We start from the raw sequence: 24,086 nt of genomic DNA, 5'->3' as shown, positions 1-24,086 counted from the left end.
CACACGCCAGTTCTTCTCTTTACCCTTTGTTGGCCGCCGTGGCCTCTGTTTAGGCCTCAGTGTTGTGGTTACACTTTCGTAGACACAGCAAAGGTGTGAAGTTCTTCATTACCAAGGTGACATTGGACATCAGGTCACATAGGTGTCTATAAATAAATGCCATGTTCTGGCTGTGCTTCTTTCCTTGATGGATTTAAAGTATGCATCATTTCTTTTACTTTTTTTACTTTTGCTTTATTTTAAAGTACTGTGATAGTATACATTCATACAGCCTTGTTCTTTATTAAGTACTTAAAGCAAAAGTAGAACACCAGCTAATTGTCACCAACTAATCCTGTGAGTTGCTCAAGATATTTTCTAAATAGTACGACATAACTGGTTGTATATAGAAAAATACATGTAAATACTCAGCCTTTACAGAGGGTTAGTGTGACTGTGTCAAACGTGTGACTCTCAATGTCCTTGGATCAGGTGTCATTGCAAATAAGCGTTCAATAATTGACCTGTTTGTGTAGTTGTACACTTCCACAACATGTGTGCAGATTGCAGGTCAATTCCTGAAAGCTGTTGTCAGGTGGTCATTGATCTGAGTTGGCGCCTTGTGCACAAGCACAACTGCACGCCTTCGTGCACAGGTAAAAGAACCATGACAAGAATCATGACTTATTTACTTCCTGTCCCACATCATCACTCACCTGGTCCAGTTTTCTCTGTTGTCCTGTCCACTTATCCACCGGTGTTACATCAAACTTTTTTAATTGAATCATCAACCAAACTTGTGGACACTCACGTCAGGTTATCCTCATCCCAGCTTTTTGCTGCCTTTCCCGTGATGGAGACGACTCTCTCCTGCCTCCTGTGCTTTGGGAAACTGATAGCTGATTCATCATCCAGTGATGATTGAATCAGAGATACATTCATTCTCTCACACACTACTGCTCTACAATGTCTCCCTCAGCAGTGAGTGCTAACACACACACACACACACACAAACAAAACCAGCAAACACAGATTGTAATGCAGCACTACACAGTGTCATATATGTTTATTACCTATTTATTTCACTTTAATATTTTCAGTAATGTGAGATCTTACTTTGCACTTACACATGTTTACAGGAAAACGGTAAGAGCAGCCAGTCCTGCCTCCATTATGAGCAGCCTGGTTGCCTACAGCTACTGCTCTACATTTATTTGCAGCACCAAGAGCTCAATGGCCCTCAGGAGCTTTACATGACTCAGGCCAAAGTATATGCACTTTACATATCCACAAAGGCATGTTGTGTGTTACACTGATCAGCTTCAGTTTCAGGGGGAGAGATACTTCATTGTACTGTACAATAAAACACCGAAAATAACATTAGGACAACAAAGACTTTTTGTTGTTTCCTTGTTGGTTTGTTTATCTTTCATTTTCTCTCTCTCTTCCCTTCATTGTGTCTCTTTTTAAGTCTTTCCTTTCTGTGTCCCGCTGTGCTTGCTTGCATTTTTCTTTAATATCTGGTGTTCCTGAGACAAATTGCACTTGGTCGGCTTCTGTAAAAAAAACATAAAGAAAAAAGTCAGATAGTCTGTGTATATAGCAGAGCATGCATTATTCTTTCTAAAAAGTTTGGGGGCAATTATTAATGCAGACAGCCTCACGGTAAACCTCCAGGGGGCCTGATTTTCATCAGGTAATCTTAGTCTTTTTGATTTACTTGTAGTGGTGGCTGAGATCCTTGTGGCCCTATAGGAAGATAGAGTATTGCAATGGTTAATCTGAATAGACATTCACCCTGTTTGTTTTTGTTTTTTCAACAAAGCCAATATTCATTCTGATTTTTCACTTTGCCTCCTCTCCAAATCCTAAACGATATAAAGCCTTTATCAAGTGAAACGTGACTCCACGAACACACCATCATGTGGAGCCTAAATGTTTCCCCTTCCGTTTCATGTATTAATGCATTTAATAATGTATTTATTTATTTATATACTCATTTATTCACTGGCTACAACATAACAGGTTCAATATGCGCAGGGGCGTCGTCTGGGTGCTTGTTTTCAAGTCTCTTTCAACTCCATGTGTGTACCAGTACCAGACCAGGATTGTAGTATTTTTGGATTCACATTCACAAGCAGTATGTTAAAAAAACCCATTATAAGTTCTGTTTAAAGACACTGTGACCCATCAATAGTACAAATAACCTCTGTTGGCAGAGGTTTGGACCTTAGGTCTGGGCTGTCTATTAACCATACTCAAAATATCATTCCAAGGACTGAGTAACGAGACCATGCTCTCTCAGAGACACAACTGTGTCTTTTGTTTAACTCAGTTATTTTGCAGTGTTTATAGAGGAAACCCCATATAAATGTTGTCATTAGGAGTGCAGCAGCTAATCCTGTTGGCACTTTTTTTATTTTATTTTTTTAGCGGAAAAAAATGTTCTATTAACAACCAACAATTTATAGCTTTTTACTGCGAGAATGTGATAAAATGGCATTCCAAAAGGAAGGTCTGAGGTTTGGCCCTCGTCTCCACTGGCCTACTGTACATGCAGATGTTCGCTCCGGCAAGATACGTAGCCTCAAGTTACTCCTTGCGTCCGTGCTAGAATTGTCTGAATAGCAATGCAAGGCATGTGATGGATGAAGTGCCACGAATAGATACGCCGTGTGTGAGTGAATGGGTGAATAGAATGTAGTGTAACTCAGCGCTTTGAGTGGTCATCAAGACTAGAACAGTGCTACAAGTACAGACCATTTACCATATTGACACATTATATTTTGTTTATGGTTGCAGTAGTGGAGTAGTCTCAACCGACAGGATCTATATGTGGAGCAGTTGTAGTAGTACAGCCATTAGAGGAGTTTTACAGCAGTTGGCATCCATCATGTTGGATTATGGCCTTCGTATATTCCAACTGTGATTGGTCACGGGTCACATTTCCCTGGAGCGGAGGACAAAACCAAAGGTCAGATCAGGAGGGTTTATGATCAATACTAGGTTATTCAACAGATGGTTGGAGGACATCAACATGAACAAGATGAAATTTGTGTTACAACCAGGTCTGAGTTAGTCAGGTGTGACTCAGTTTTAAAACTTTTGCTACACGACACTGCAGAAAACTTTGTACGACGCCAACTGCCTGTGTGTAGCTGCGGCGCGCCAGGTTGGCAGTGTGTGTTTCGGAGTTACTGTATGTAAAGGATGGTATTGTTTTTCAGGTAAATGCAGAGTTGCTTTCAAAACTCTTTGTTGCTCTACGGGAATGTTGTATCGGCACTTTGTAAAACTGCCAAGCTGTCGATCTGGCCATCTCTGCTTTAACGTGTTTCCTGTCATAAAGCACCTGAGAAGACGCCCCACTGCATCTCCTCCTTATGGATCTACACACAGTACTTTGAGTTAATTGAGGGTAAAAAGGCAGCCGGATCAGTCAGCGTATTACTCTGTTGATGAATGATCTAAATGCATTGTGTATGGAGGAGTCATTTGAGTGTGTTTTCACAATGTCTCCATTGTGGCGTGAGAACAAACTCCGTTCCTTTCACACACTGCTGCAGTGAGATTGTACAGTAGTAAATATGGAATGACTCCTAAATCCTACGTTAAATGTCTTTCTGTTTGTCTTTAGTCTTGTGTGTGTCTACTTCTGGAAGCTGAGTGCAAACAAAATAAAATCTGTTCTTTATTACACTCACTCTTTGGATGTTTTTACATCATGTGACAGATGAGAAAAAAAAGCTGTTGAATTTTCTTAGACTTCATATAAAAAATAAATAAATAAATTAAAAAAATTAAATTGCTCTGTGTATCAACTCTATGTTCCCTAGGGGGTCCGGCTTCCACGTTGGGAACAACCTCTTTTACTAAACAAATAGGTCTGTGAATAATAAACAGAGGTGTTTCTTATTGTTTTCTTTTGTTTCTGCTCTCGCTCTTCCCTCCTCTCTTCCTGTGCAGAACCTCAGTGTTTACAGTAGCCCTAAAGTCTCGTCTTCTTTCCTACAAATTTCAACAGCTTTTCCAACGTCAGCTCTTAAAGTGCATTTCATGAGCCCAGTTAGAGACCTGCTGATTACATTAGCGATCGTGCTGAAAGGGAGCCACTGTGTGAGACCATAAGAATTGCTCTAGTGTCCAACAAGTGCTCTCTAACTTTGGGCTTTGACATGTAGACCAGCTGGACCAGCAGCTGCCACCTGGCTTATCCTGTCTCGTTGGATTCACATTGTGCACGGAGCGCAGGGTGTTGGTGTGTGCTGGCGTGCAACTCATTCCTGCCTGTGTGTCCCAGCTCTAATTTTATTTCTTGTACACGCCGTTCCCAAACAATTGTTCTCTGAGCAAAGATGTATTGTTACAGGGCTTTGGTTGCTATCGCCGAGCTGCTTTTAAGGTGTCACACACGAGGAGTCGGGAGAGGAGACCAATGAATAACCAGTGTAGTTTCAGTGGGATTCCTAAGAGGAACATGGATAAACATGACCCACTGACACAGATACAGGACAGTCTTACTGTCATATTGAAATAGTTCTCAATCACTTTCACATATATATTGCAGCTGACGCATCAGTTATACAGTAAAGTCTAAATATAAATTCTGAGCAGGTTGTTACATGACTCATTCAAATTAACTTTTATTATGATTAATGCCCCCTCCCCACTTCCCAAAACAAGCAAACGAACAAAAAAACAGGTCATTTATTTCTGGTCTGACTGTTCTTCTGTAGCCTCTTACATCACATTTGTGGAATACACTTTTTCTTTGAAGGCCATAAGATTTGAAATATATTTGAGATTCAGAAAAAAAAACATTTTTTTCTCCTTTCTTTCAAATAGTAACAAAATCACGTGTTCTGTGAGAACTGTACCACTACTTTAACTGCCATCACAGGAGGTACCTATAGGAAGTAGGTACAAATCATGTTCCCTCTCTCTCTGTCTCTCTCTCTGTCTCTCTCTCTGTCTCTCTCTCTGTCTCTCTTTTTGAACTTGATTTACTGAGGTGTATATGAGGATGAAGACGTGTCACGTCCTCCATTTCCAACAGAATAGATGGAGTGTTTATGTGAACGTGAGAGCAGCCTGTGGGTTTGTCACAATTCCTAAGAATTTATCTTTTGTTTAATTCTGCCGTGGTTATAGAACAGAAGTGGCTGTGGTTTGTCTGCTACAGTCGTCCATATAGTGGAAATCCACAGTGCCATTCTGTTGGTGCAAGCAGTTTCTTCTTATAAGAAATACTGTTGTTAGAGGGGGTTTTTTTTTTTTTTTTTTTTTTTTAGCTTTTTTTTTTTTGTTAAAAAAAACGGTAAGTATTCATTTCTCTGGTGTGTGTAGTTTTTTTTTTGGATGTGTTTACTGAGTCTTTGTTTGTGTCTGTGTGTGTCTTTCAGTTTTCTGCTGGTGTTCAGCTGCTTGGTGTTGTCTGTGTTCTCCACCATCCCTGAGCATCAAAAGATGGCCAACCAAGGCCTCTTCATCCTGGTAAAGCTTCGTTCCTCTCCCTCTATCTATTCCGTTTATTTTATTTTTTTCACAATAAACAAAATGCATAAATCCACTAAGAGAAAAGGCCATTTTGACCAAAGTGGTAAATACACATCTAATGTAAAAACAAGTCATTTTCCTGCATCTCAATAAATAATGTATGATTTTATTCACTTTTTTATGACTTGACTTTGGACAGTGCAACAAACTTTTTATGTTGGACCAAAGTTGAGTCGAAACGTTCATCACCCAAACATATATTGTAGATTTTTATTGAGTATTTATTTAAAAATGTCATCAAAAACTTCACAAAAACTCTCAAATGCAACTTGTTTTTCCTATTTTGTCTTTATTTTCATGCCTTCGGTTTGACTGTGGCTCACATTCTGCTGTGCATCTGCATGTGCTTACGTGTGTTGTTATATTTGCTACCGTGCCACGCAGGCAGCGATGTACGCAGGTGGGAGAATTCAGGTGCTGTTGACTGTGCAGTTAAATCATTGACATGATCCACTAACCCTAATAGCTACACCATGATTTCCAGTCTTTCTGCAGTACTATATGTGCTCACATGCTGCACCAGTTAACGGACACTCACTTTTTTTCATCCTTTGACCTGTGCCGTCATCTCCCGCCCTCAGCCCCATCTCCCTCTCTTGTCTTCCCCCTTTCTCAATTTTACTGACTATTTAATGGTTTGATTGACATTGAGAGTCTCTGTGTTGACTTTCAGTCGTCTGTCAACCGATCATTAGCGGACGATCATTACTGGACTTTACTTACACAGCCATTGGCTATAACAACATTCACTGCACCTTAAATTGTCGGCTCAGTGGAGGAAACTCAATTTGATAAGGACAGGAAATGTGTTGTGTTGATAGTTGTTGGCTGTTGTTGTGAAATATTTATTTGATTTATTTCTTCTTGATGGTTCAATATAATTATTTTGAACCTCATGTCAGTCATGTGAACCTGTTTCTGTTATATATTTTTTTAATAAATAAATAAAGAGATTTTAAGAATCACACCCAGGCAGTAAATGTGTGTGTATGTAATGTGACCTTGCTTATTCTGCACAATATATTGTCCATGTAAGCGTTCTATAATTTTATCCTTCACTACAGTGATTTATGATGACTGGTAAAGGTATTTACTCTCATGTCTCTGACCTGTTTCTCCTTCTTCTTCCTCTGTCTCTGTGTTGGCCTGTGCGTGTGTGTGTTTGTGTTGAAAGGAGTTTGTCATGATTATTGTTTTTGGTTTCGAGTACTTCATCAGGATCTGGGCAGCGGGCTGCTGCTGTCGATATCGTGGATGGCAGGGACGGCTGAGATTTGCCAGAAAACCGTTCTGTGTCATAGGTTAGTTGTTATGTTCTAGTTTATTTAATTAACATTTGTTCGATACACACATCGACAATTGCACACACTGCAGGAAAGATTTTTTTATTTTACCAAAACAGTTCAATCTTCAAATACCCTCCCAATGTCCAGCAATCCAAAGTTGCTTTAATGAATCTAATGAATCTAGACAATCTTATAAGTGTAGACAGGTTAGTTGGTTGACAGCTGTCATTGTTGTTATTATTATTATCATAAATGACAGTAGCTGTAGTGTGTTATCCATCCTCCCCATGACAAATATCACCTCACCTCTTCTTCCTCTCCTCTCTGTGTCCCCCCCCCAGACTTCATTGTGTTTATTGCGTCTTTGGCAGTCATGGCTGCAGGCACACAGGGCAACATCTTCGCCACCTCCGCCCTGCGGAGCATGCGCTTCCTGCAGATCTTACGTATGGTTCGCATGGACCGGCGAGGAGGCACCTGGAAACTACTGGGCTCCGTGGTTTATGCTCACAGCAAGGTGGGAACAAGGGCTTGTTGTGTAAAAAAAGTCACATTCTCTGGTTTATATATGGGCTTGCTTTTACATTTATTAATTAGTTGCCAACGGCAGTGCTTTCATAGGTTGTGCAGGTTGTTTTGCACCTGGAAGGTCACAGGTTCGATACCAGTTTGTGCTGGTGTGCTTGCAAAAAAGTGTCCCTGGACTGGACACTTAGTCCGAAGTTGCTGGTCTGCTCCAACCAGCTGCAGAACCTCTGAGGAAGAGGGGAGCTGAGTGAAAGTTGAACGCTGGTCAAGAACTTTTAAGAATGAATAAATAATATTAATGATAATAAAAAAGTCTGAATCGATCATTTTCATTGTTAGAAATGGCCAGCTTATACTTAATGAATTTTATTTTTTATTGCGGTGTAACATACATACATTAAATCTCTTCCCATTATTCTAACCACTCCGGTTTTGTCCCTCTGCCCTGAACCATGTAGTATTACTGTGAGTATAACTGATATTTTGCCTCTATAAGAGGCCTTGAGGTGGTCTTGTAAACTGTCATTGACTGCTGGCATTGATCCTGGGCCTCTGAAGAATTTCTGAATGCTAACAGAAAAATGGTTGAAGAAACCTTTTGAGACGATTGATGAGTGAGATGTTGCTGTCAGATAGCCAGCTGTTGTGCTAACTGCTAACGCAACAGCAGGTCACAGTTCACAGACAATGATGATGAGGAGGAGGATGATGATGATGATGATGATGATGATGATGATGATGATGATGATGATGATGATGATGATGATGATGAAGTGAAGCGTCGGCTGTCTAAGCAGAACTCTGCCTGATGTGATGATGATGGGGAATATAACCATTAAAAATAATAGGTGCGGGTAATGACAGGAGGGATTTAGGATGATGGTGTATGATGATGCTGTGGCTGCTTTTAGGCTGACAGGTCTGATTGATACTTTGTTTTTACCTTCACTCCCCCAGGAGTTGATTACTGCCTGGTACATCGGTTTCCTGGTCCTGATCTTTGCCTCCTTCCTGGTCTACCTGGCAGAGAAAGACAGCAACTCAGATTTCAACACCTATGCAGACTCCCTCTGGTGGGGGACTGTGAGTATTGCATATATGGGATGTACTATCTAGTTCATCCTCATTATTTTGTACATGTAATGACTAGATTCATGAGTATGTGCACATTTCCTTCCAGATTACTCTCACTACTATTGGCTATGGTGACAAGACTCCTCGTACGTGGCAGGGACGTCTCCTGGCTGCAACCTTTGCTCTTCTGGGAGTCTCATTTTTTGCTCTACCTGCTGTGGGTATTTTAATTTTTTAAATGTCTATGCACTGCTGTCTAAGTTGCCCTAAATTGATTTCTTTTTTTCCCCTCAGGGAATCCTAGGCTCAGGTTTTGCTTTGAAAGTTCAGGAGCAACACCGACAGAAGCACTTTGAGAAAAGGAGGATGCCTGCTGCCAACCTCATCCAGGTAATTCATCAACAACCTTCACCCCATCATTCAGACTTGAATAATCTGTCCGATCTGGTGTCAGTTAAATTACATGATGGTTGTGTTTTGTCTTTCTCTTTGGTAGGCAGCGTGGCGTCTCTACTCCACAGACGCCAAACACTCCTATCTTACAGCCACGTGGTACTTCTACGACAGCATGCTGCCTTCCTTCAGGTAGGAATGCTCTTCATTACTGTTAATTTGCCACAATTAATGAATCCAACGCTCTGGAATCAGGAGTTGACTTTGGTGTAACGCAGACAGATTATTTTAGATTGTCTCAGCAGAACGAATTCCAGTGAGAACTCCTTTAAAAACAGACCACAGATCAAACCTGCTGTCACCCCTGAGCCACCACTCGTCTTTTTGTTTTTTAGTTTCCTTCTGAGAAATCAGTAGCGATTATTCTTTTATTTCTTCTCTAATTTAATTTCAATTTAGTTTCTTGTCACTTTTATTCTTTGCCCTGATTTCTCATATTTTGCCTTTGTATATTAATTTGACTAATTTTGATTTGCTTAAAAGGAGAGGAACAAGAGAAAACAAAAGAAATCATCTTTTTCATATTATTTGAAGACAATGTCTTTATTTGTGTTTTTTAGTTTACTTTAATATAAAGTTCAGCAACTTTGTATTTCTCTCGGGTTTGCCTCTTCTTTTGAGTGTTTGGACCATTCGTTTGGCCTTTTTGTGTGTTGTCCATCTTTGGTTGTTTTTGTTTCTGTTGATTTCTTGTTTTTTGGTTTATTTGTGCACGTGTGGTGTCAGAGAACTGACTCTGCTGTTCAGTCACCTCCAGCGACAGCGTAACCACAAGAAGGTTCTCCAAAACTCCCACCACACGCTGCTGTCTGGGCTGCGGCCCTACAGCTCCCCCTACCTGTCAGGGGACAGGTATGGACCACTCGCAGCCTCGCAGCACATCCATCCAGATAGGTGGCAAAGAGCAAAGTCATACTCACACACAACAGGGACTTGTTTTTACACACACAAAGTAAACCCCCCCGCCCCCCAACCCCCAGGCTGACTGCTTCTGGAGCTTTTTGCATGGACCTGTTGTGTGTGTTTAACAGTATCTCACTAACATCTTATCTGAGACCACTGTGTTACAGGATCCCCCCCACCCACCTCCAGCTTCCTGCTTCTTTGTCCGCTTCGCTCATGCCCTCGCCAACGCCACTACCTCCCATCATCACTCAACAATTTCCTCTTCCTGTCTTCCCCCCTTCTTTTCTTTTTATATCCATTGTGTCTTTTCTATGCCATCCGTCCTTCATCCTCCACCTGTTCTCAGGAAGGCAGAAGTTCCATGCAGGTTTGTTCTACATGAGCTGTGCTTGTTGTTTTCAGGATATTTGTTTTCAGTATGAATTTCCTGTATCCCTGTACCTACAGTTTATATAAATCCCAAACAATCATGGAAAGCAATTCTGCTTTGGTAAATGTTTTTTTGTTTTTTTTGTTTTTTAAATTGGACCTCTGCATGTTTTAGACAAAGAGGTACTTTGGTGTATTTGATTTACTGGTTCTGCTGATGTCCCTGATTTGAGGCGTGAGCTGCTCTCACTCCATGATGTCTGATGGGAAAAAGTGATGGATATACTCAGATGAAACTTTACCTGCTGCCATGGCATGGTCCACCCCCCACCTCTAATCCAACCCCACTCTGCATTTCTCACAAAGTGTGTCTCCATAATCCAAAAATGCCTCTTGAAAGTACAGAATATTCACCAGGGGCAGGAGTTGGTACAGTTAGTAAATATTGCATAAAACTAAATCTGTGATTTGGTAATGAGGCAGATTTTTTAAACATTTTCAGGCAGTAGGACAAATGAACTGCATTACAGACATTACAGAGTTTCTCTGTCTGTTTTATACATTAAATTATATAATAAAATATTTTGTCTCATGCACTCTTAATTACACTTTTTAGTTTTAAGTTAAAGATTGTTACTACTGTAGTGGTTGCTGCAACAAACAATGGCAAAAATTAAATGTTTGCCATAGTCGAGTATTAACTCCTCTGGAAAGTGCTTGATTAGCACAGATATAATAAACTAGAGGCTGTTTGGAATATAGAGACGTCACCTCACCACCGGTTTTTACACTTTTTTTCCTCTCGGGGTCAACACGTACCAAGGTTGTGTCCCAGAACTTCCCTTTCTACCTTACGCCCCTCCTGCCACTCCTCTCTTCCCGTCACCCTCACCCGTCTCCCTCTGCCTTGTGTGTCTCCCCAGTCAACTCCTTTCTAAAAAGCGGGGTCTCTTCAGGATTCACGCTGGCCGCAAGCAGAGGTATCCACGGCAATGAGCACGGGGCACGCTGAATCGTCACAGATCAATAACACCCCCTCGACCCTCCCTCCCCTCCCATGATGCACATTACGCTTCTCAATTTGCTTGAGACTCTCAAACCTTTGTGGGCCTGTGCAGTGGCTCAACAAATATTCAACAACATATTTATAACTAAATAAATGAAGATAGTTAAGGTAAAGCCATTGACTTTGTTAGCCACTACACTCAAGTCCACAAATGCTTGAGTAAATGTTTTGTTTTGTTTCTATTAGAGGATGTTTTTCTTAGTCTTTTTTGAGAGCTGAAGAATCCAGGGCTGAATTAGGTTGCTTTGGCTTGAAAGTCATTATAGATGTGTAGAAAATATGACAGACTGCTCACGGCTGTTACCTATAAATGACTTACATGCCTGTTACTTTTTTTTTTATCAAAACATCTCAAAAATAAGCAGTGACCTTTCAAAGACTGAATGATTCAGAGTGCTGTTATGGCCACGAGTCACGTGGGACCTTTCTGTCCACTCAGTACGTTTGTGCTCATAAAGGATTCACAGAGCACTGCCTCTGTTTGCATGCGATACTCTTTCAATGATTTGGAAAGAGTAAAGTTGAGCTGCAGAATGCATCCAAATCATTTACTTCCTTCTTTCTGCAGCATGCCGGGGTGTTTTCACCCTCCCCTTTCCTCCCATTCCACCTGAAACATTTCAGCCTGCTCATATGAAATGGTGTTTTCTGCTAACATCCTCTAACTATTTAAATTTTAATTTAAATGGCCTGCTGTAACACATGCACAACAACGAGTATATCATCGTGAACATGAAGGTCTGACCGACTGCGCTGAAATTGCTCTGTGGTGCATGACGTTTGCGTTTCCTCATGGATCTGTGACAGTGTCTAACATGTAAGTGGCTGTGGAGAAGGAGTGGTCTCCAGAGCATGCTTTAACAGCATGTTTTGAAAATGTGGGAGAGAGGGTTTTTCCTACAGTAAATATATGTGGTCCTACCTATCAACCTGTCATGGTTGTACTGTAAGTCTAAAGAGTACTGTCAGTGAGGTACCTTTGTATGACTGCTCTCTGAAGCCACTTTCCTGACGCCTATCCACCTGGTAGAAAGATTTAGGGAAGTGTATCTTGGTACAACGGTCGGCTGAATGTCAGCCCAGTCTTGAATGCTACGACAGGAACATTAAATAAGGACAGGACAGAAGCAGGTTGACATCAGAGAGAGTGCCCGCTCCCTCTGTTATACACTAAGGCTGCTCTTCATGGAGACATAATCAAGATGTCTGTTTGTGTCATTGTTTTGTTTCGTCTGTTGTTCCATAAGTCTTCGTGAAGACTGTTGTAAACAAAGGACATATTCTGTGGTGTAACATCCCTTCTGCTAAAACCTCTTTTTTAACAAGCTCAGGCTGCCTCTCCGCTGCACTCCCCTAACACACAGGATAACACAGCTTAGTTTTTCATGAAGGCCAAAGGCACTGACAATGTGAAAGCTGAAAAAAAATGACTAGCGTGATCAGCAAAGTGAAACTGCTCTTACAGATGTTTGACTATTTTTCACTGTCAGTGGTAAAATGGGCTTCCGGGATCGAATCAGGATGAACAATTCCAGATCTTCCCAAATCAGTCGGAACAAGGCTTCACCACTGCCGCACGGTTCTGGAGTACGACTTTCTCCCAGCTCAGATAATGTCCCAGAAGCCACTAGTCCAGGGAAGGTCCAGAAGAGCTGGAGCTTCAATGATCGTACACGCTTTCGAACCTCACTTCGCCTCAAACCTCGGCCTCCTGCTGATGGTAAGCAACACACACTGATATGTAAACTTAATTTATGCTTACAGAAGTGTTTACTACAGGCTGACCTTGTCATTCTTACGCCGACATGCAGAGGGGCTCGGTGAGGACTGCATGGAAGACAAACCATATTGTGACGTGGCCATGGATGAGGTCATACCAGCTGTGAAGACACTTATACGAGCTGTCAGGTGAGTTTTGTTGTTAGTCGCTAGCAGCTAGCCTGGTATGGTAACTTGTTCAATGTAACGTTCAGTGTAAATACTGTATATCTCAGCCTTAGCATGAAACAGTGGTGTATTATTGAAGTATTTCTGTACAGTTGACCATTAATGGGCCTTGCAGCAAGAGCAGCACTGACCTTCTCCACTCTGTGTGTGGGTTTTCTCCAGTTAAACTAGTTTAACCTCATCATCCAAACCCCTGCATATTGGAGTGTTTTGGTTTTATTTGACTCCATATTGACCACGGGTAAGAGTATGAGTGTCGTTTGTTTCTAAATCTAGCCCTGTAATCAACTGCTGAACAGTCTAGGGTGAACCCCACTTGGCTCTAGCTCCTGCGTGACCCTGAAAAGGATTAAGCTGTAGAAGACGATAGGGGGTTCATATTATTCTAATCCCTAATATCACCTAAATATCCCTCTCAATATCACCTAACAGTTTAACTGTATTCAAAGGTAAAATTCCTAACAATATTTCCATCAGGGCAGTAACAGCCCCTGTACAACTGTCAGCGCAGTTGACAACACTGCGTCGAGTGAAGTTGTTGGTCAACAACAGGAGAAGGTCACATTGCATCACGGACCCTCCCACTCCTCCCCCCTGCGTGTATATTCCGATGGGCACTTCTGCTGGTATTTACAGCCTATATTAAAGGGTGAACATTCTGCTCCTCCATTTAGGTGCTGGCGTGCGCAGCTTCGGCTGACAGAATGGAAAGGTCCACTTAGGAGAGGTAACCGAGCCCTCGTGCAAGCTGGGTTAGTTCCCCCCGTGTGACCTTGTCGCTCTGAAAGCCCAGCTCATTCAGTTATGTGAAAGTGGGAATAATGGGGTTTCCTCTCAGAGAGCACACGCAGACACCGGCGGAGGAAAAAGTGTTTGATCACTGAACATTGAAGGAAGGTAGAAAAGATTCTTGTTAAAAAAAAAGCAAACACATTGTGTGTAATTTTAAGTAAATTAAGGTTTTTACTCTAATAGGTTTGAAATAGTTTCTTTTTTAAAATACTTTTTTCAGTGTGTCAACTGGAGTGTTGACATTTAATTAATATTTGAGATGTTGTTTCTAAGCTGCTGTCAAAAAAATAAAATGAATGGCTTTGATAATTACTCAATACATACAAATAGAGAAACACTAAACCTATAATGGCGTAAATCCTGCACAACATATTTATACATTTTTTCTTTTTTGTCTTCGTCCATTTGCAAGTTGCACATTACGACCAAGCTCTTGCTTGAAAGACTATCAGTGTGATGTTACTACATTACAATGTGGCAGAATGATGCACCAATTCCCTGTTGTACTTAGGGCACCATTATGGCTAAAATCAGCACTGCTGTGTCAGACATTTATCCATTAACCACAGGGTGATTGGTTTAAATCCAGGCTCTCAATGTCTGCGCGTACGCTTGTGTTTATGTTGTTTTCGGTCTGTGATTGCTGAGCGCCGCAAGTTTTTTTTTTTTTTTTGCCTCCTATTGAAGGGACACACGACAAGTGCATTATTAGTGGTGATTTGCAATAATTATATGAATAAAAATGAATAATGAATAAAATGATAAATAAATAAGTAGAGTCTCTGTGGACCAGGTGCTGAGTGAACACGTGAGCAGAGGATTTCAGCTCTTTAAATGCACAGCAGATGGATATTTTGCCTTTCTTGGATGCTGCATGATGTATTATGGTTTCAATTTTTTGCACCACTGATAAGGTATTATATGATCTCTCCTTGGCTTTGCACTTGACTCAGCAGATACTCTGACCTCAGCTGCTCTGTGCCAGAGACAATAGAAGAGAGGGAGTTCCTATAGATGGTGCAGGTGTGTGTAAACAGCAGGTGCTCGGCTGCATTACCTCACACAAAAGCTCACGAGGCATCTTAACAAGGTTCCAGAACTGATGTCAGTGAAATGAAATGAAATATTTTAAAAAAATCACAAGCAGTGAGATATGATGATAATCAGTCGGATGATGCCTGATTCCTGTTTCCAGAGAGGAGCTGGGTAAAAACACAGCACCTTTTCGCGTGCAAAAAAATCCAATAGTGCACGAAAAAACAAAAATCCCGCCTGTTTGCAAACTCAGGTGAAGTGCCTACTTTGTTAAATAAATAGTTTGGGCATGCTTACTATTAATAACCATTTGATCTTTTGTCATCATCATCAGTTTTTCCCGCGTTTCAGCTGTAATATTTTTAAACTCATACAGTGATTACGCAGTATATTTCTGTGTGGGGATGATGGAATACGCACACTGCAGCTTGTGCATTCACATTTGTTCACCTAACTGGTTGCTAGTCCCTGCAGTGGCTCACACTACTTGGCCCACCTAGCATATGTGTCAGCATTACAGTCATTTTTAAGCCACTGATAAAATCCTGGCCTTTTGAGACTCTCAAGGATCCACCTCTGCTGAACTGCAAAAAATACTCTCTACTGCTCTGGGCCCAGATGACACTTCCTGTCACCTCAACACTCCCTTTGTTTTTATGTTCCAGCCTCCTAACCTTAGAAAGGTATCATATTTATAGTGAGCAGAGCCAGCTGTGCGTCACAGCTGCCACCCACTGTAACAGTTTCGATTTTTTAGTGGGGTTAAGGGCTGCAGTTGGAACACATGAGACACTTCTGTGCCCAAGTCAGCATTTTGAAAAAGTGCTTAGAGGACCCAAATCAAAAGCCCCCCTTTCACCATCACCAGCAGCACCCAGCCTTTTCCTTTACCTGCACCTGAGACCCACCCTGGCAAAAAAAAAATCTGCATCTACCTGCAAAATAAGTAGAGACCGCCTACAAAATACCTGAAGTGCAGGAATCATCAGGAAACCAGAGTGCTGTGTTAGGGGAAGAGTGCGCTGACGGCTGCTACGGCCCCAGCTGTAGACCGCTGCTCCTCCTCCTGCTCCTCCTGTTCCTCCTCTTCTCTTTGTTGCTGCACTGGCCACATCGCAAATCTCTGTATGTGGCTGTGATAAATGCAAGCGCTGCAGGCCTGCGGACAAAGGTTACAGCAGTTATTTCAGAAAATGACCCCTGTCACAAGGTCAGGTTTCACCTGGTGTTGCTTAGCTGGCGCGTGTTGGTGTTAGCTGTTAATGTGAGTGAGACACGCTGCGTTTGCGGCATTTTGTTGTTGTGTTTGTGCATCTGTTGCACGTGTGTTTGTGATACTTTCTCATTCTGTCACATGCTTCACCTTTGGTGTGATTCTTTCTCATATTCCCTCAAAGGCCAGTGAGAGAACTGTGGTAGACTGAGGTAAATAACATTCCTAAATATGATAAAAATTGCAGTGAGATTCTCTGCTCTTTATAAAAGCATTTCGGAAATACTTTAAAAGGAGGACATTTTTTAGGTGACCATGGATATTAGGAAGTTAGAGAGAATGGAATGACCTTCCCAATGCACATACCTAACTTCACTCCCCTGCTACTATCTCAATGACATCCCTCCCTCCCTCCCTCCCTGAGTCAGGATGTCAGACCAGAGTGGTTCTGGCAAAAGTTGTTTTTGTGGATATGTGTTTAGCAGCCGCAGCTGTGCTCCTTCAACATTCTTTTGCGTGAACACATCACATCCGCAATGTGATATGAGTGGTAATGGTGAGCTGTGTGAACTGGACATGGAAGCAGCTGTGGTCCAGCAGCGGCTCCAACCTGGCTGTCACACTGTGTGTGTGTGTGTATTATTCCTAGGGTAAGTGCTAATTGCTGAAACAGCAAGTAGTGATAAGCAAATGTCTCTGTCATCATCACAATAAATACTCATGGTTTACTGTGGCGGTCGCTGTGCTCTCTTTGTGGAGCTGTTTTTGAATGATAAGGTCCTGCTGACTGTAATTAATCTTGTAATTGTCAGGGTCGTTCCCCTCGGTTGATGGCTGTCCGCCATTTGCACAAAGTTCACTGTATGTCCACGTGGGGAGAAATAACAGTTTTCTTCTTCTTTGTGTGTGTAGGATCTTAAAGTTTCTCGTGGCGAAGAGGAAGTTTAAGGAGACGCTGCGTCCATACGATGTGAAGGACGTCATAGAACAGTACTCAGCAGGACACCTGGACATGCTGGGCCGGATCAAGAGTCTACAGTCGCGGTATGTTGAAATTTGAATGATAAAAGAAAGATAAAAGAATTATCTACATTTTGGGAGTAACCCCAGTGGTCTAAGTGTACAGCAACAAAGGTAAGGGAATACGTAAGGTTTACACAGAGAAACTACAGTATGTCTGTCACTGTCTCTTATTTAATGAATAAAAAAAGATCAGATAGAAAGCACATATCTTCCTGAAAGTATTTTAAAAACTTCCAGATCATGCATGAAGTTTTCAAGGTTAGCTGTGGAAAACTTTCCCTGATTCTTTGTGGATTTGTCATATATGGTTCTTCAGCAGCATCGTCAGATAAATGACATGGGCAGAACAGGGAGAAGAGACATTCCCTGTGACTGTATATGGTAAATAAGTGTGTTTGTGTAAAAGGGTGGATCAGATAATTGGACGAGGAGCTGTTCAGCCAGATAAGAAGACCCGTTCAGAAAAAGGAGAGAAGACGCCGCCGGAACTGGATCCACTGGATGAGCTGAGCATGATGGGACGTGTAGTGAAGGTAGAGAAACAGGTAACGGCCACTGATATATGGGTTATTTCTCAGAATACTGATTTATGAGAACATTTGCTTACGCTACTGGAACTTGATTTAATCCGAGGATTAAAGGATTTTTTTCCACAGAAAAACAGATAAATACGTGTGTGCGTGTGTATTCCTATAGGTACAGTCAATAGAAAACAAGCTGGATGTTCTGCTTAACTTCTACTCCCAGTGCCTCAAGAAAGGCTCGTCCCACTTCACCCTCTCCTCCCTCCTGGAACCTGACCTCACATCTGACTACCACAGCCCCACGGACCAAAGAGACCTGTTCCCCTCAGCAACCACACTCAACATCTCCAACTCTAGCACTGGCAACTTGGACTGCCAGTGAGTCCTCAAATGTGGGGCCTCCCTTCACAAAATCCCTTTACAGTAAAACGTCATTTCTTCATCCTGAGCAGCCGACCTCGCTGCCCCCCTCCTCCTCCTGCCTCACCCCTCTCCCACCATATTTCTTATCTCCACCCTCTACCATTTCCTTAATGTTTCCACAGCTGATACAGACTGAAGCCGACGGAGCCTCGGCCTGAGCTGCTCATCGGACTCCCGTGTCAAACCACTACATGAGGATGGAGATGCAAAGAGACATGGACAATGATTACTTGACTACTGAACCACTTTCATCCTCATGCTTTTTGTCTTTACCTACGTTGAAGCTTTTTGGAATGTAGATAATTTGACTTTTGAGATTTTGATTTTTGAAGTCTTTGGGAAAATCTTGACTCTTTTCCCACAACTTTAAGTCTTTTCTTTTTCTTGTGCCTGTTTGAACCATCTGACAGTGGACAGGACCTGGCCAGCCCATGGTGCAGTGCAGATGTCGTTACATCAATTCTTGAAGTTATGGAGAATGTAAGAAGAAAAACATTATTTTATGCCAGCCCTGAGATAAAAGACGGATGGTTTAAATTTTTTTATTTAGCCACTTTGCCAGAGCAACAAACCTCCATCACTCCTTCCTACCCAAACAACAGAGATTTGAATGTGCAAATCCTGGAAGAATGTATTGGACTAACTAAGTGTACTGTATATTGTTTCTTTTTTTTAACCTCCATTCCTTCTCTAAGAAGCTCTGACCTCCAGCAAGCTCACTTGCAAAAAAATATCACATTTGGCTACATTTGGTTCTTTGGAGGATTTATTAGAACCAAAATGTCCTTTCACTGACTGAAAATCCTCAGGTTGCACCGCCTGAAAGGCTGTTGTGGCTCTTTGAATCCTCCAGCGAGGTGACTCTGTCTTTTAAAGCATGCATGCAATAAGTCCTGTAGATAAAACCTTACCATCGATGCCACACTTTCTCCACATCCTTCCTCAGATCAGGGTTTTTACTGAAGCACGCAATTTTACTCCAAAACTTTTCTAATAGTACGATACTTTTCAGGTAATTCAAGGACACATTGTGGACATTTTGAGCGGTCAAACACATTGGAAATCTAGATTCTATCCTTAATGGATTCATACGAAGCAGTCACAGAGAAGACGTGAGCTGCTAGCATCCTGGACGTTACTGTCGATGCCAATCTGCTGAAACTTCAGCTTTTTTGTATTATGCACAATCAGTGCTCATGGGTGTAACTGGAGATCACAGACACAGATGGCAGACCACGCCCCCTTTAGGGCAGTCAGGTAGTGTGGCTGTGGGACATCAATTTGCAAAACACATTCACATGTACTGTATGTACACACACCATGGCGAATACAGTGATCACAATATGATTAGAACATTTCTATGTAGTAACACCTTTTTTTCCTCGTAGAATTTGCGTCATCACAGGAGTCGTCATCATGTCCATGCACTCTATTTTTCTAGTAACTGAAATAATCCAAATTTCTTCTTTGTTTTCAAGTGTTATGATATTTTTGGGGAGATTTGGGGAGTTTCTTGAAGTAATAGTTAAATTCTAGATAAAAAACTTGACCCTGTACACAGTAGATCAGGTACTGATGCACAAATGCTTGCACGCACAAACACAGAAAGACAGGACAGACAGATGGACAATGAAAGACATACGTGATGGACAGAGAGATGGCTAGACAGAGAGGGAGGCAAAGGCATGATTTTGTATATGTATGTATATACATACATATATATATATATATACATACGTGCATAGACATATACACATATGTATGTGTATTCGTACACTGCATTGACTTCCATTCATTTAGGCAGCCTAACTAACAGTCTAACACCCAAACTAACTAACCTTTAGCCGTAGTTAGCTGACGCCTACATCTTTACTCCATGTTTCACTTTAGCCTCAGAAAGAAGGTTCTACCTCTGGAGAGCCAGGTACTGGTCCTCACATGTACCACTGTTCACCTAAAGAACAGCGATTACACAAAAAGGCCCTTAGAATATAAGTACACACACATACAGTTAAGATGTGGTCAGGGTAACTGCTGCCAGCCTTTATCTAAGGAAACGATGCTGTTCCATTCGCTCTGTTCCTGGGAGTGTGTTATCATTTTTGTGGTTCAGATTAGCCATTTGACTCAGGTGCTCTATTTCTCCACTCCGTCTGGTCCTTAACTCCATTCAGTCATTGTGCGTCATTGCTCGTTCTAGTAAGGCCAATTTAAAATGGCTTCACACAGTGCTTGCCGTAAGCATCATAAAATATTTGCATCCATTTCAGAACTAAACGCTAGGTACGTAATTTTATTCTTGGCCTAAACTATAAGAGATGTCTCATTCAGGCGGGGAGGATTGTTACAGTAAATCGTGCTCTGGAATGTTGAGCTTTATGAAAATGTATGTGAGACCACTGTATTGCATGTTGTAGTTAGAGGTGGCCCCCATTGTTAGAGAGAGTGACAAAAAAGGCGAATGTGAAGTATTGGGTCAAGACATGAAAGGGAGTGACGAATGTGAAGTATTGGGTCAAGACATGAGTGAGTCGTGCCTTCTGTGTCCTCGCTCTGTCACTGACACGGTGCAGCTGTTTCACACTCGCTGCTCAGAAGACGTTGGTTTCACTGAGATGCCATCTTCACCAGTGTTAACAAAAATTGCTCAAACTTGCAATGGAAACTACAGAGTACTTTATGTCAACTTCAATATTTTGTGGAAAAAGAAAACCTTACTGTATACTTAGCATATCATTGTAACATTGCCAGGACCACCTTGCATTGACATCCTCACTGTACATTAACACCTGTCAGAGCTGCAGGCTGGAGGCATGGAAATTTGTATCAGCACCGGAAACGCTGCAGGCATGTCTCCTCTCCTAAGCATGTCAAATTAGATCAGAATGGCTTCCACACAACTACCTCTGAGGCCACTAGGGGGCACTAGTCTAGGAAACCAAGTATGAGAAACAGTAACTCGATTGTCTAAATGACTGAAATCTATGCATGACTCAATCTGCACGTTCTCGTTTCACTCTGTTCTTCCTCATGACGTCATTTCCATCCATTGTTGACTGACTTGCTGCCATTTGACATTCCAGCTCGTTGCCCTTTAACTGCTCTCTTAGGTTTTTGGAGCTTTCGTTTAAAAGAAAAAAAAATAATCACAAACTGATCAAAGCAATAAGAAAAAAAAAGCTAACTCAACTAAGTCTTCCAATTCCAAACGGACATAGCTGCTGGTTGATGACACATGACGCTGTTCTTATTTTCTCATTAAATTCACTCCTCTATTTGATCTTTTAAAGAGATACAACAGTGTGTATCTGCTGCGGATTAAAGTAGCTCACATGACTAACTTATTAATTTATTTGTTTCAATAAAGCTCTTTGACTGTACGTTGACCTCTTTCCTCTTTCCTTTAATGTGACTTGAAACCAGCTTGGTTGGTTTGTTTTTTACAGTCACAGTGGAACATCTCCTACACTGTAGACATGACAGAACAAAGTCACGTGGCGTTTGAAGGGGTCGATGATCAAGTAGGCAAAAGTCTGCTCCTCGTCCTCGTCTCCTGGAAAACATTGTCCAAATTCACCCTGAGAGACAAAAACAAATCTTTGTTGATGCTGATATTTAAAAATGAAAGATAGTACTTGATGGTAACAGGATGTTTTGAAACAAAGTTGTGGAAGCATTATTCATCATGTCTCCACAAGTGGTAGTAATGAGCAGTAATGGGTTAAAAAGTATCTTACGTTGGCCCTGACTTTGAGAACTGTGGAGACGACGCTGATCTGCTCCGTCTCTGGATCTTTCTGAACGCTGCACAAAACATGGGTGCAGTTCAGTTCAATGTTTAACACCAGGGGTTGTTAATGAGCATCTTCTTAATCAATGCCAGGACATTGAATTAGGGTGAGTGACCTCTAAATAAATATTTTTATATAACATATAAAATGAAACTGAACTGTTTGTATTCTGAATTTTATTTTACAGAACTCAATGGTTGAGAAGCATAATTTCAGCTAAGAGCGGACCAGATCCTTCTCACCTAATCAGGTCTTTGTAGACCTGCTTGGTGGTCTTGATGTAAGGATCGATGGTGTCTTCATACTGACAGAGTTCTCCTCCCAGACACAGGTGTTTGAAGAGGCAAAACAGAAACTCCTGTCGCTCCTGTCTCCCCACCACGTAGTAGTGCTCCGTGTCCTCCTCCTGCAGCATCTGAACACAACCTTACAGTGAACCTTACGTCAGGACAAGATCGATTTAGACAAGATGAGGGTCAAAGGTTAAAATCTCCACCTGTTTGAGTTCGTCATAATCAGGATGGACATCGTGAAAGCATTTGACCACATGACCAGTGGGCCTCACGATGCCACAAGAGTAGATGGGGTCAAAGAGCTCCATGGAGACCTTGGTGCACGGCACCTCCTCCACACTGACACACACAACCGTCTCGTCTAGAACACACACACACACACACACAGAGTATAAGAGAAACAAAATTCCAACTGTCCAGCTTTTGACCTCTATTTCCTATGATCAGTGATGAAAGACATTCTGGGGGACGTTACATACCAAGAGGCACCCAGGCCCCGGCCTCCAGCCTTTTCAGACTGGAAAAAACGCCAGGGTCTGTGAAGAAACACTGCAGGTACAGAGGGACATGAGACACATTCAGACAGGGTTAAACACATGATTCATTTGATTCAGACTGACAACGTTTCTGTCCCAGTGGTGGATCAAGGATTTTCTGTGTAAGGGGCCACAATACCCCTGTGGGCCCCTAGATGGCCTTCTCCCTGATGTGTTTGACTTGGGCTGAATTATTACACCTGCGTCTCTGCTTCTCTGTTCGTCTGTCTTGTCTTCTTATTTTCATACAGATAACTTCTAATGTGGAATTGATGCATCACCTGTAAGTACTTTGCTTCACTGCTGTAATATTTTTTATTATATAGCTTTTATATATATAGTATTACACATCACATTAATACCACACACCAAACACACTGTTCTACGCTGAACTACAGTGATGAAGTCACTATATGCTGTACTTCTGTATTATCAGACCAAGCAGTGGAGTCAGCAACTAGAAACGTCTCACCATGGCAAACTTTTCAATGTTGTAAGGGTAGAAGCTCTGGTCAAAGCTGTAAGACTGAGCTGAAATCCTTCCCAGCATGGACCTGAAATACACACACACACGTCCAGCCCATAATGACCAGTTAGCGTACATGTATCCTGGCCCATGTTGGCTAAAATAAGATGGTTTTCACTGATATAACTTATTAAGTCAAACAATATATCTATATCTATATATATATATATATATATTTACCATTTCATAAACAGTTCCAGAGTGTCTTTGTCTTCCAAAAACGAGAACTTCTTGGAAGGCAGAGATCTGAAGGAGAATGTTTTCTCAAAGGTGACTTCCTCTCCTGCCATAACTGCACAGAACTTCCACAACAACTGGTGCCTTAGTTCAAATGTTCCTTAATGTTATGGTGTTGAACCAGTGCCACCTCGTCCTTCTTTATTTTCCTTGGCTTCTCCTTGCAGATATTCTCCCAGATTCTTGGTACTGTGTCCATGACAGACTTTCATCTGATTTGATCAAAGGCAGGTCATTTCTTCTTCGTCCAATTTCTCTATTTCCCACGACAACACAGTAAGTTCTGTTTGTTTCAGTCTCACTGTGGCTGTTTTGTGTTTCCTTGACGACAGACGCAGGAAACACGTCCTGTTCTAAACGCCATCGTTACTCTAGCAGTAATCGTTTGAGCCTCTAGAGGGCGAGCTCTCGCTGTATATTTATATTTTTCCTCAGTGACCCAACGCCATCGTCAACAGGATACCTGTGGTACTGTGTTTTTAATATTTAGGATATTAACTTTTACATATATATGTATATATGCATACAT

The 24,086-nt window shown here is 41.7% G+C and overlaps 2 protein-coding genes across 6 annotated transcripts in view; one reads left to right on the top strand and one right to left on the bottom strand.

The window, feature by feature from the left end:
* Window positions 1-20,615, top strand: part of kcnq4 (potassium voltage-gated channel subfamily Q member 4) — a 44,556-nt gene extending 23,941 nt beyond the window's left edge. For 3 of the 5 annotated variants that reach the window (XM_008331639.3, XM_008331643.3, XM_025065280.1), the window contains 13 exons: window positions 5,382-5,472; window positions 6,710-6,836; window positions 7,163-7,338; window positions 8,307-8,432; window positions 8,530-8,640; window positions 8,718-8,813; window positions 8,920-9,008; window positions 9,603-9,728; window positions 12,708-12,937; window positions 13,029-13,125; window positions 17,117-17,248; window positions 17,634-17,772; window positions 17,924-20,615. In XM_008331639.3, coding sequence (XP_008329861.1) covers window positions 5,382-5,472; window positions 6,710-6,836; window positions 7,163-7,338; window positions 8,307-8,432; window positions 8,530-8,640; window positions 8,718-8,813; window positions 8,920-9,008; window positions 9,603-9,728; window positions 12,708-12,937; window positions 13,029-13,125; window positions 17,117-17,248; window positions 17,634-17,772; window positions 17,924-18,133 — 1,750 coding nt within the window. In that variant the 3' untranslated portion in view covers window positions 18,134-20,615. The remainder of the gene's footprint in view (window positions 1-5,381; window positions 5,473-6,709; window positions 6,837-7,162; window positions 7,339-8,306; window positions 8,433-8,529; window positions 8,641-8,717; window positions 8,814-8,919; window positions 9,009-9,602; window positions 9,729-12,707; window positions 12,938-13,028; window positions 13,126-17,116; window positions 17,249-17,633; window positions 17,773-17,923) is intronic. The other 2 variants (XM_008331642.3, XM_025065281.1) reach the window with 2 other exon arrangements.
* Window positions 20,616-21,424: 809 nt separating this feature from the next.
* On the bottom strand, window positions 21,425-23,871 carry cfap300 (cilia and flagella associated protein 300). Its single transcript, XM_008331637.3, has 7 exons — window positions 23,501-23,871; window positions 23,267-23,348; window positions 22,738-22,807; window positions 22,462-22,619; window positions 22,208-22,380; window positions 21,912-21,978; window positions 21,425-21,752 (listed from the first exon to the last, which is right to left on the bottom strand). Exons 1-7 carry the CDS (start codon window positions 23,608-23,610, stop codon window positions 21,621-21,623), a joined length of 792 nt encoding a protein of 263 aa, XP_008329859.1. The 5' UTR covers window positions 23,611-23,871; the 3' UTR covers window positions 21,425-21,620.
* Between the last annotated feature and the right edge of the window lie 215 nt (window positions 23,872-24,086).

Source organism: Cynoglossus semilaevis, chromosome 18 (genome assembly GCF_000523025.1).
Source record: "Cynoglossus semilaevis isolate Cse_v1.0 chromosome 18, Cse_v1.0, whole genome shotgun sequence".
NCBI classification, from domain to species: Eukaryota; Metazoa; Chordata; class Actinopteri; order Pleuronectiformes; family Cynoglossidae; genus Cynoglossus; species Cynoglossus semilaevis.
This window is presented reverse-complemented; position numbering and strand designations above follow the sequence as displayed.